The sequence below is a fragment of the Geospiza fortis genome, unplaced genomic scaffold (assembly GCF_000277835.1).
Source record: "Geospiza fortis unplaced genomic scaffold, GeoFor_1.0 scaffold55, whole genome shotgun sequence".
Classification (NCBI taxonomy): Eukaryota; Metazoa; Chordata; class Aves; order Passeriformes; family Thraupidae; genus Geospiza; species Geospiza fortis.
In genome coordinates this window covers 11,241,426-11,251,295 of record NW_005054308.1, presented here as the reverse complement: position 1 = coordinate 11,251,295, position 9,870 = coordinate 11,241,426, and the positions used below count along the sequence as shown (strand labels likewise).

The window sequence follows — 9,870 nt, the reverse complement described above, 5'->3', positions numbered from 1 at the left end:
TCGGCACAAACCACCGCGTCCCGGCGTTTCCCCCGCTCCGGGAGCGCCCCTCGCTGCCGGCGCTGCCCGGCCGGCCCTGGCTGCTCTCGCCGCGGTTTTCCTCATTTCTCGCTGCTGCGGAGTCTCCCCGTGGTTCTTTAAGCTTTTTAAGGTCCGTGGGGTGTTTATTCATCAAAAACAGAGCGTGTCGAGCTGTTGTTTCGTGCGACGCTCATTGTCGGGAATAAATTGAGGTGGGGGCCGCAAAATGCCGTTTAATTTATTGGATATATAAAGCTCTTCCTGCCGTGGAGATTTGTCTTTTATGTTTAAATGGGGTCAGCTCGCTGATGTAGAATGAGGTGTTAAAGCTGTGCTCATTAGCTCAGAATAACCCCAGGAGGAGCTTTAATTGTGCAGAAACTGCAGACTCATGGAGACAAATCCTTCTTCTCCCCCTTCATGGCAGGGGCGGGTTGTGCTTGAGTCTTGCAGGATTTTTCCTGCTTTGCCTGTTAATATTTTCATTTCTCTTGCTTTTTGCCCCAGTGCTTCTGCTGTTCTCTTTCCTGCTGGATTGTTCCCAGCACGTGGCTGTGCCAGCCTGGAAGGTTTTAGGTTGTGTTGCAATCTTCTGTTCAAAGTGAGTTAGCCCAGGTGACTGGGGATTGATGTTTTCCTCGGAATTCAGTCTATAAATAGTTAATTTTGGGCTTTATGAGGTTGATCACCCCAAACTGAGCCCTTCCAGCCTACCCCAAAAAAGAACAACAAGCACAGGGTCTTCACTCCTGGCTGGAGAATTCCCCCAATCCAGAGGAGCAGAGATCCTGTCAAACAATAAATCCAAGTGGGGATTTATAGTTTGAATATCCCACTTCAAAATTAAATAATAGCAACATGAAGGTAGTAACTTAAAATGCACCCAAAATGTGTGGCACCACGTGTTTTGCAGTAATTAGATCACAGTGGTGCTGTCAGTATTTCAAGTTTTGGCTGCAACAAGGCCTTGCTGAAAGCTTTTCCAAAATCTGCCCTTTATTTACCAGTTGTTTTTCCTCACTCCACTGAATTTTGGCATCCAACCTGTTTAACAGGTTCCTGAGCTGGTGATGCTTTGCCCTCCTCATTCCTGTTCTGGTGTTAGAATGAAATAAATCTTTGCCAGGTACAGTCATGAAAGGATCTCTCAGCATCTGTAGAAGGTGATTTTTCTGTTAGCAGTGAGCTAATCTTTCTTTAGTTGCTGATTTGTTGCTGCCATGGTAATTGTGGGTGTTTTTACATGAAGCATTGGAACCCCAGAGCCTGGGAGTGCTGCAGAGGGGAGGACACAGCTCAGGGAGGAGCAGAGAGAGGATCCTGCACGCTGCTTCCAGTGACTTTCTGTGCCTTTGATCTGTAACTCAGCACCCTGAATATTTTACTTGCTGTTCTCACCTCCAAGAGGAGCTGGTTTGAGGGCTTTTAATGGCATTTTTGGAGAGTGATCAGCAGGAGTCCATTTTTTCCAAAAAGAAGAATAAATAATTTTTCTTCTGGACAGACTTTGGACTTTTATTTTGCACTGGAATGTTGTAGTTGGTGCTGAGCTGGTGATCCCTGTGCAGCTTCCCTGTGACTGCCTTGATCTCAGGGTGGGATCTCTGAAGGTTTTTTATTCGTGAAAAGAGCTGATCTCTGGTTAAACCTGTGCTGACATTTCTCCATCACTCCCTCAGCTGGGAGGGTTTGTCTGAGAATGCTCAGGTTTTGTGTGAGCCCTTGTGTCCAATCAAACCACAGCTTGTTTTTTGCAGCTTCACTGCTGCTCCCTCTGTGCCGTGTCCCTCTGTGTTTCAGGTGCCTGAATTTCATGACTCTGTGCCCGTTTCCTCCCAGCAGAGCTCGCAGCAGAGATGGGGCCCCGGCGGAAAACTGTGAAAGCAGTGAGCAGGGAAGGGGCAGAGTCTACCAAAGCTGAGGAGCCAAAAGATTACATGAACCAACTCTCTCATGAAGTGCTTTGCCACATCTTTAGGTGAGCAGCCTGGCAGAAATCAGTTCAGGGCTTCTTATTGTAGAGTTCTTTATTTTTTCACCTGTTTCTGATGCAGTAAACAGTGGGTGTACCACGAGTAGAGTGGTGGATAAAAAGGGATGACAAATGGTTTTTTCAGTCTCCAAAATTCATTTGTGAACTGAAAATTAATATCTGTGAGTGTCATGAATGTTAGAATGAAAAAGAAATAAGTGATTTAATTCTGTTATAAATACTGATTTTAGAGCAGAAATACGCTTTGGGTAGGGCACAGTTGAGGTGATTGTTTGGGAATTGTTGCATCTGCAGAAGGGATCTGGGATGAGGATGTGACTTCCCCTGCAGCAAAGCCCTTCTCTCAAATGTTCACTCAGCCCTGTTATCCAAAACATAATTCCTCATCCACAAGTTCTTGGAAAACAGCAGCTCTCCAAAACATTTGGGAATTGAGCTTGCAGTATGTGCTAGAAAAGGAAAGTAATTTAATCAAACCTGTTGATGGAAATGGCTGGGTCAGCAGGGTTTGGGTTGGTTTTCATTAATTTAAGGAAGAAAATCTTCCCTGTGAGGGGGAACAGGCCCTGGCACAGGGTGCCCAGAGCAGCTGGGGCTGCCCCTGGATCCCTGGCAGTGCCCAAGGCCAGGCTGGAGCCACCTGGAACAATGTCTCTGCCTGTCACAGGAGTGGCACTGGATGGGCTTTAAGGTCCCTTCCAACCCAAACATTCTGTGATTCTATGATATACCAGAGAACCAAGTCATCTGTGCATTTAATGCTCCATTTGTGTGACTGTTCCACGCTCAGTGTCAGGAATGCTGAGTCACTGCTTAGCAGAACTCCGGACTGAACTCTGGGCAATGCCCTGTGAGAAATGCCCCAGTGCTGCAGCAGGGGCTGTGCTGTGGGCCAGCTGGGGCTGTTTGTGCTGTCCCCAGGTACCTGTCCCCAGGTACAGGCCGTGTTTGGGCCAGCTGGAGGCTGCAGCAGGGCTGTTTGTGCTGTCCCCAGGTACCTGCCCCTGCAGGACATCATGTGCATGGAGTGCCTGTCGCGGAAGCTGAAGGAGGCGGTGACGCTGTACCTGCGCGTGGTCAAGGTGGTGGATCTGTGTGCGGGGCGTTGGTGGGAGTACATGCCCACAGGTGAGCTGCTCCCTGCCTCTCCCCTCTGCTCAATAAACCCCTGCACTTGGTTGGATCTCCCCTTCCTTTGCCTGGCTGCCCTGGGGAGTGGCTTGCCAAGTCTCTGTCTGCGTGTAAATACAAATTTGGCGTTGCTGTATTAGATCATAGGTTGGACTTGATCTCAAAGGTCTTTTCCAAGCCAGTTCATTCTGTGATTCTGTGACTGGGAGTGCTCTGTAGGCACCTGTCAATACAATCTGTGTTTGTCTGGTTGCTGGAAGGGAGTTTATCCAGGGGTTATGCCATGAAGAGGCTGTTTGCGTGCAGGCAGCAAAAAATACAATGGAGTGAGAGAGCAACTCATCTGCCAGCACTTAACAATGTAAGGATAAGTTTTGATGTCACACCTCAGGTCACCTGCAGATCAATAGATAAATTTGTCAGTCTGGGTGAACCCTGTGAGTACCAGGATTTCTGTTGGGTTTAAATTGCACTGCTGAGATTTGGTGGGGGACACAGCTAAAATGAGGGAATTCTGAAAATGAGAGGATTTGCAAATTGAGATTGACTATGGCTGGTATTAAGCAGGTGTTTAGACCTAACCTAAAATTGGTGTAAATATAAGTAACTTGGCCAGTTAAAATCCTTTTTATATGCTGTCTTTCACTAGAATGAAATAAGCCTTTGCTTTAAGGAACCATCCTGTTTCTGTGAGAAATGTGAGCTGTGGTGAATAGTGAACTGAAGTAAGGGATCCAGCTGGGATTTTTTGAGCCATGGAGTTGATAAATGGAATTCCAGGAAAAATAGACCCACAAAGCTTCATGTGAGGAGGGAGAGAGCACAGTGAACCCTGCAGCCATGCAGCTCCTCTGAAGGAAACCTGTAGCAAACCTGTAAAATTCAAGGCAGTGGAGTATTTAGGTCATGATTTCTAGAATGTGGAAGTAAAAGAAAAGCTATTGCTTCACCAAGTGCATCTTTTCAATACCACAGAACTTGTACTGCCACACAAAGAGAGAAGTGTGTTTGGCTTTCCCTTCAGAGCCGAGTGTCTGCTGCTGCACCAATACCAAATGTGTTGTTGTTGTCTTAGGTTTCACTGATTCCAGCTTCCTAACGCTGCTGAGGAAGATGCCAGACATTGAACAACTTTATGGTCTTCATCCCAGGTATCTGGAAAGGCGCCGAGTCCGTGGCCATGAAGCTTTCAGCATTCCTGGAGTTTTAGAGGCTTTGCAGGCCTGTCCAAATTTGCTGGTGAGTGGCTGGACTTGGGAGAGAGCCTCCTTCAGCACTGTTAAAAATTGTGACGGGGACTTGGTGCTTCCAGGGCTTTGGTTTAGGCCTGGCTGCACAGGGAGGAGTTAATTGTGACCCTGTTTGCTGCTCACAACTATTTTTAGTTGCACCACTGGGAATCCCAGGTGCTGTTAAGCCCAGCAGGGAATTAAAGCTCTGATCCCTCTGCTTTTAAACAGACAAGTCTTGCTAGAAATGAAAAGTGAACTAACGTTGCATTCTGTAGTTTACATGGTTAAGAGGATGTTGTTGTTGAACTGGTGTTAGAGCATTTGCTTTGCTTCCTTTTATCCAGGGTGTTGAGACCTCTCATTTAGAGCTGGTGGAAGCTATTTGGACATACATGCCCCAGGTCCACATTTTAGGGAAGTTTCGTAATCGTAATGGTGCTTTTCCAATTCCTCCTGAGAACAAGCTGAAAATTCCTATAGGAGCTAAAATTCAGACTTTGCACTTAGTAGGTGAGTGTGGTCATGGTGAAGTAGTTGGCTTCAACACAGGTGGATTTAAAGGCTTTGAAACTCTGCAGATTTGTAATTCTTTGGAGGAGAGGGAGTTTGGGCTGTGGCATCTTGGAGATCTTAGTTGGATATTTGATAGCAGGTGCAGAGGGCAAGTTCTAAAGAAACATTATTGACAAACCAAGGTGAAGAACTCGTGTTTCAAGGGTTCACAGCTTTTCTCACTTGCCACAAAGCACAGAAAAGCTTCCTTTTGAAAGCCAGGAATTTGTCATGCAGAGGATTAATTTAAAGCTTGTTTAAAATGTTTGTTTGTTTTGTTTATGTATTATTAGGGGTGAATGTCCCTGAGATTCCTTGTATCCCAATGCTGAGGCACCTTTATTTGAAGTGGGTGAGACTCACCAAACCACAGCCTTTTAAAGATTTCCTTTGTATCAGCTTACGTGCTTTTGTCATGAGGAACTGTGCTGGTAAGAGGGATTCTTCTGTCTGAAGGGGATGGTAGAGCATGGAGGAAATCTGGTTCTGTTAAAGTCTTGGAATTCCACATTCTGAGAGCAGCCCTTGTTTGATTTGTGGTGTTGGACAGAAATCTCTCCCTGTCCTGTCCCTTACTTGGTGCTGTGTGGTTCTGTTGACTTCCTGCTCTAGAGGGATTTGTGTGGATGTGTTCTTTTTAGTTTAGTTTTTAGTTCTTCCGTGGGATAATTCAGGGAGAAGTGAACAATCTGCTCTGTGTTTCTGGCCTTGTTGTGTGCAGGACCCACAAACTCTCTGAAGTATGTTCCCCTGGTGACAGGCCTGGCTTCTGCCAGGAATCTGGAGCACTTGGAGCTGGTCCGTGTTCCATTTCTTGGAGGACTTATCCAGCACGTGGTAGAAGACAGTTGGAGATCTGGTGGGAAACTTCTACTCCCTCATAGCTAAATAAAAATAATTAATTAATTAAAGCTTTAGCAAATTTTGGGGGCTTTTTGTCTGTAGCATGTTCTTTTTTGAGTGTTTGGAACTATGGTCATAGTGCTAAACATGCTCTGTATTGGGTGGAATTGTGATATTCTAACTGCAATTAACTCTTAATGAGCTACATTTGTTGATGAGCAGAACCAGGATTGGAGGAGTTGGGTGAAAATATTTGTTTTCTTGTTTTGCTGAAAAAGGTTAAGACAACACTGGTGAAAATGTGTGGGGCTGAGGGCTGTGATGTGAGGCTGAAGTGTAAGAAGGCTGTTCTTTATTTGCCAGGTGGTTTTAGGAATTTGCACACTATAGTTCTGGGAGCTTGCAAGAATGCACTTGAAGTGGATCTTGGCTACCTCATCATAACTGCTGCACGAAGGTACCTCCCTTCAGATCTCTCTTGGCTTCCCCTTTTTCAAAATAAATGTCTTAGAAATGATGTCCAAGAGCCAGAACAGCCATCAGAATTTAAGGAATACACAAAGAAACTTAGCATAACAAGAGTATTCTGTGATTAAAATAACTGCAAATACCCTCTGAGTCCTGCCAGATTCTCTGTTCTAGTAGAACAGGGCACCTTCTTGAGTGTTTTCTGTGTTTTGGCTTGAATTTTGATAGGAGCAATTCTGAATTCCCTGCAGGTTGCACGAAGTGCGGATCCAGCCTTCCTTGACCAAAGATGGTGTTTTTTCTGCTTTGAAGATGGCTGAACTGGAATTCCCACAGTTTGAAACTCTTCACCTAGGCTACGTTGATGAGTTTTTACTACAGTGTATGACACTTTTTATATCCATAAAAAACACAAGGATTACAGAAATTGCTGTGTTTTCCATCATGTTCTCAGTGATTAATGAGAATATTAATGTTGCATGTGTTGAGGCTGCTGATCTCATACAGCCAATCTGGTTTTCATCTTACCTGAGACTGGGAAAGCTGAGCTTTATTAAAGGAATTATCTGATCAGTAAGGAGTTAGAAAATCCTGCTATAAAAGACAAATTTACTGCTGTGTCTGCTCCTCTCTTTTATAGGTAAAATGACGAGTACGGACTTGGTGAGGTACGGCTTGGCTGATGTGGTTGAAAACCCAGGAATTATTACAGATATTGGTATGAAAGCTGTAAATGAAGTTTTTTCTTTCATCAAGTATCTGGTCATTTACAACTGCCCACATCTACATAACCCAAATAATTGGATCACAGGTATTGCACACCTTTGAAATTTCAGAGCTATTATATGAATTTCTGTGCTAAACCAGAATTTCTCTGCTCTAGTACTGCTTGTTCTGTTGTTAGTAAGTACAGTAGATGATGCTTGCTTTGGGGCCATGGTGGTGCTGGGAGCAGGATGGAGATCCAGAGGATGCTGCTCTCAGATCTGAAAAGGGGGTGATAAACAAGGAGTGAGGTGGGAATCCCTCAGGAAAGGCCTCTCTTGTGTTCCAGACCACTCGAGGTGGACCCGCCTGGTTGACCTGACCCTGGTGAGGTGCCATGCCATCAAGCTGGACTCTTTCAGTCAGTTCATCGAGTTACTGCCAAGCTTGGAGTTCATTTCTCTGGACCAGATGTTTAGAGAGCCTCCAAAGGTAAATTCCAGGGAATGGTTTGGCTTTTTCTCACTGCCAGGGTTTTTACTTGTTTCCATTGCATTGGCACACCAGTGTGCTCCAGCTGCTGTGCGTTCTCCTCAAAGTTGTTGTTAATTGAAGAGATTGTTAATAAATTACTTTGGTTTGCAGTTGCTTTTAGCATGAAATGCTGGGGAGAGTGGTGCTGCTTCTACAAATGGGAGCAGTGGCAGGGAATGAATGTGTGACCAGAAAAAAAAGCTCATTGATTCTATCAAAATTAAAACTCGCTCATTCTCTCAAGGTCTCTGCTGATATTTCACTGTGCTGCTGTTTTTTGTATTGTTCTTTCCTCTTAGACCTCTCTTTACAATACTAAGAGGTTTTTATGATTTTTTTGCTGGGTGAAATGGGGTAGTATTTTCCTTTTGAAGTGCTTTCAGGGCTTAGGAATTTTATTTCTTCACGTTGTCCTCTCCCACACTGTAACACAAATCCTTGGTAAGCTGCTGGCAGGCAATGCAAAGTGTAAAACCTGCTTCCTTTGGCCATTAATGGTACCTGGTGTGTTGGGAAGGCTCTGATCTGCTGTTTGTATTCCTGTCATCATCCCACAGCAAATTAATAGATTAACACAATTAATAGATTAAAATGAAGTGCTTTGAGGTCTTTACCTTTATTAGGAGTTGAACAGTGACAATTTCCTAGACAGTTGCAGCAGAGTGGTTTTCCTGTTGCCTTTAGGGGATGTTGAGATAACAGCTCCATCTTCTCAAATCTGAATTTCTGCACTTTGTTTCCAGGGCTGTGCTCGTGTGGGCCTAAGTGCAGGCACAGGAATTGGGGTCTCCTCTGCCCTGGTGAGCAATCAGAACTCCAACAATGACAATGACAACAACAACAACCACCAGAACAATAACAACAACCCCAACATGCACCACAACAACCACCAGCACCCCAACGAGCAGAACGAGGAGAACGAGCTGCGCCAGGAGGGCCCCGCTGAGGAGCAGCAGATTGGGGCTGAGGGTAATCCTGGGGAGCTTTGGGGGCATTTGCTGCTGAGGGGAATCCTGGGGGAGCTTTGGGGGCATTTGCTGCTGAGGGTAATCCTGGGGAGCTTTGGGGGCATTTGCTGCTGAGGGGAATCCTGGGGGAGCTTTGGGGGCATTTGCTGCTGAGGGGAATCCTGGGGAGCTTTGGGGTAGGATTTTATCTGCAGTCCCACTCACATAGGCTCCTGGTGAAGATGGGAATCTGCGCTGAAAGCTTGTTGCTCTTTCAGCTCCTGGTGTGGAGCTTTAATCTGAGTGAGCTAAGCCCCAAAAGTTGGGCTGGGCTTTGGCTACAGAGATGTAGAACAAATCTGTGAGATAATTCGTGAAACCCAGAGGCTCACCAAAGGAATCAAGGCAGTTTTTATTTATTTCCTGTGGGTGTTTGAGGGCTCAGTTTGTTCTGTTTCCTGTTCCTGACCTCCTGTTGCCCTTTGCAGCCCTGAATGAGATGGAGGAGGTGGCACAGGAGGAAGGGGAGGCTGCTGGGCAGGGCCAGGACGAGCTGCCAGCTCCCAGCCAGGCTGTTGTTCCCATGGAGGTGGATGAGGAGCAAGCAGGTAACTGGGTTTGGGAGGAAATCACCTCTTGGTATCTCCCTGAGGGATTCATTTAGCACTCTAAGTCTGGTTTTGGATGTTTTGCTTAAGCAGGGTTGCCTGATTTTGAATAATGATGTTAGCACAGCTTAGTTCTGTGAAGGAATTTATTCTCTGTTACAGCCCAGAGCTTTCTTTGCATATGCAGGGAAATACCTTGACCTTAAACCTGATTTTTGTGCTCAGCATAATAAAAGTCAGAAGGCCTCAATGAACTTGGTCTGTTGCTCTATTGGTGTTCATGGCCTTAGTTCTTTCACTGCAGCACTTGGGTTGTTTTTGCCTTTTCTCAAGCCACACAACTTGTCCCAGTGTTAATTTAATTTAATTTAATTAGTGACACAAGGCAGTCTTGATTCTTTTATTGCCACTTTTAGCTGGACAATATAATTTCCTACTGAATATCCCAACAGCCTGAAGTAACACTCCATTGTGACACTCCTCCCCTTCCAAACCAGAATGCTTTAATGCTGACATGCAGTATTTTGCTCTTCTCCCATTTAGATTTTAGTGAGGGGCCCACAGAATGGGTGGCTAAATTGACTCCAATTAATTTCTTATCAGTTTTTCAAGCAGTGCTAAAAGATTTTCAGCCCTTTAATCCATGCTTGGTTAATTTTTACATGAAATGCTGATATTCTCCTTCTTAGGACCAAGTGGAATTCAACCTGCTGTAAAAGCAGCTCCTATTACCATCCATGATTCAGACAGTGAGGATGAGGAGGAAATCATGGGTACTTCCAGAGCCTGCATCTCCAACAGCATTGCACAGAGTTACTCAGATGGGGAAGAGAAGA

General features: G+C 45.2%; 1 protein-coding gene across 1 annotated transcript in view; it reads left to right on the top strand.

The window, feature by feature from the left end:
• Window positions 1–1,863: 1,863 nt before the first annotated feature.
• The window catches only part of FBXO38 (F-box protein 38), a 19,669-nt gene continuing 11,662 nt past the window's right edge, over window positions 1,864–9,870 (top strand). Inside the window, exons 1-13 of the mRNA XM_005418808.2 lie at window positions 1,864–1,999; window positions 3,009–3,142; window positions 4,221–4,384; window positions 4,722–4,887; window positions 5,223–5,360; window positions 5,651–5,788; window positions 6,136–6,229; window positions 6,492–6,622; window positions 6,881–7,051; window positions 7,295–7,437; window positions 8,223–8,448; window positions 8,915–9,034; window positions 9,724–9,870. The exon at window positions 9,724–9,870 is cut by the window's right edge and continues 21 nt beyond it. Coding sequence (XP_005418865.1) covers window positions 1,878–1,999; window positions 3,009–3,142; window positions 4,221–4,384; window positions 4,722–4,887; window positions 5,223–5,360; window positions 5,651–5,788; window positions 6,136–6,229; window positions 6,492–6,622; window positions 6,881–7,051; window positions 7,295–7,437; window positions 8,223–8,448; window positions 8,915–9,034; window positions 9,724–9,870 — 1,894 coding nt within the window. The 5' untranslated portion in view covers window positions 1,864–1,877. The remainder of the gene's footprint in view (window positions 2,000–3,008; window positions 3,143–4,220; window positions 4,385–4,721; window positions 4,888–5,222; window positions 5,361–5,650; window positions 5,789–6,135; window positions 6,230–6,491; window positions 6,623–6,880; window positions 7,052–7,294; window positions 7,438–8,222; window positions 8,449–8,914; window positions 9,035–9,723) is intronic.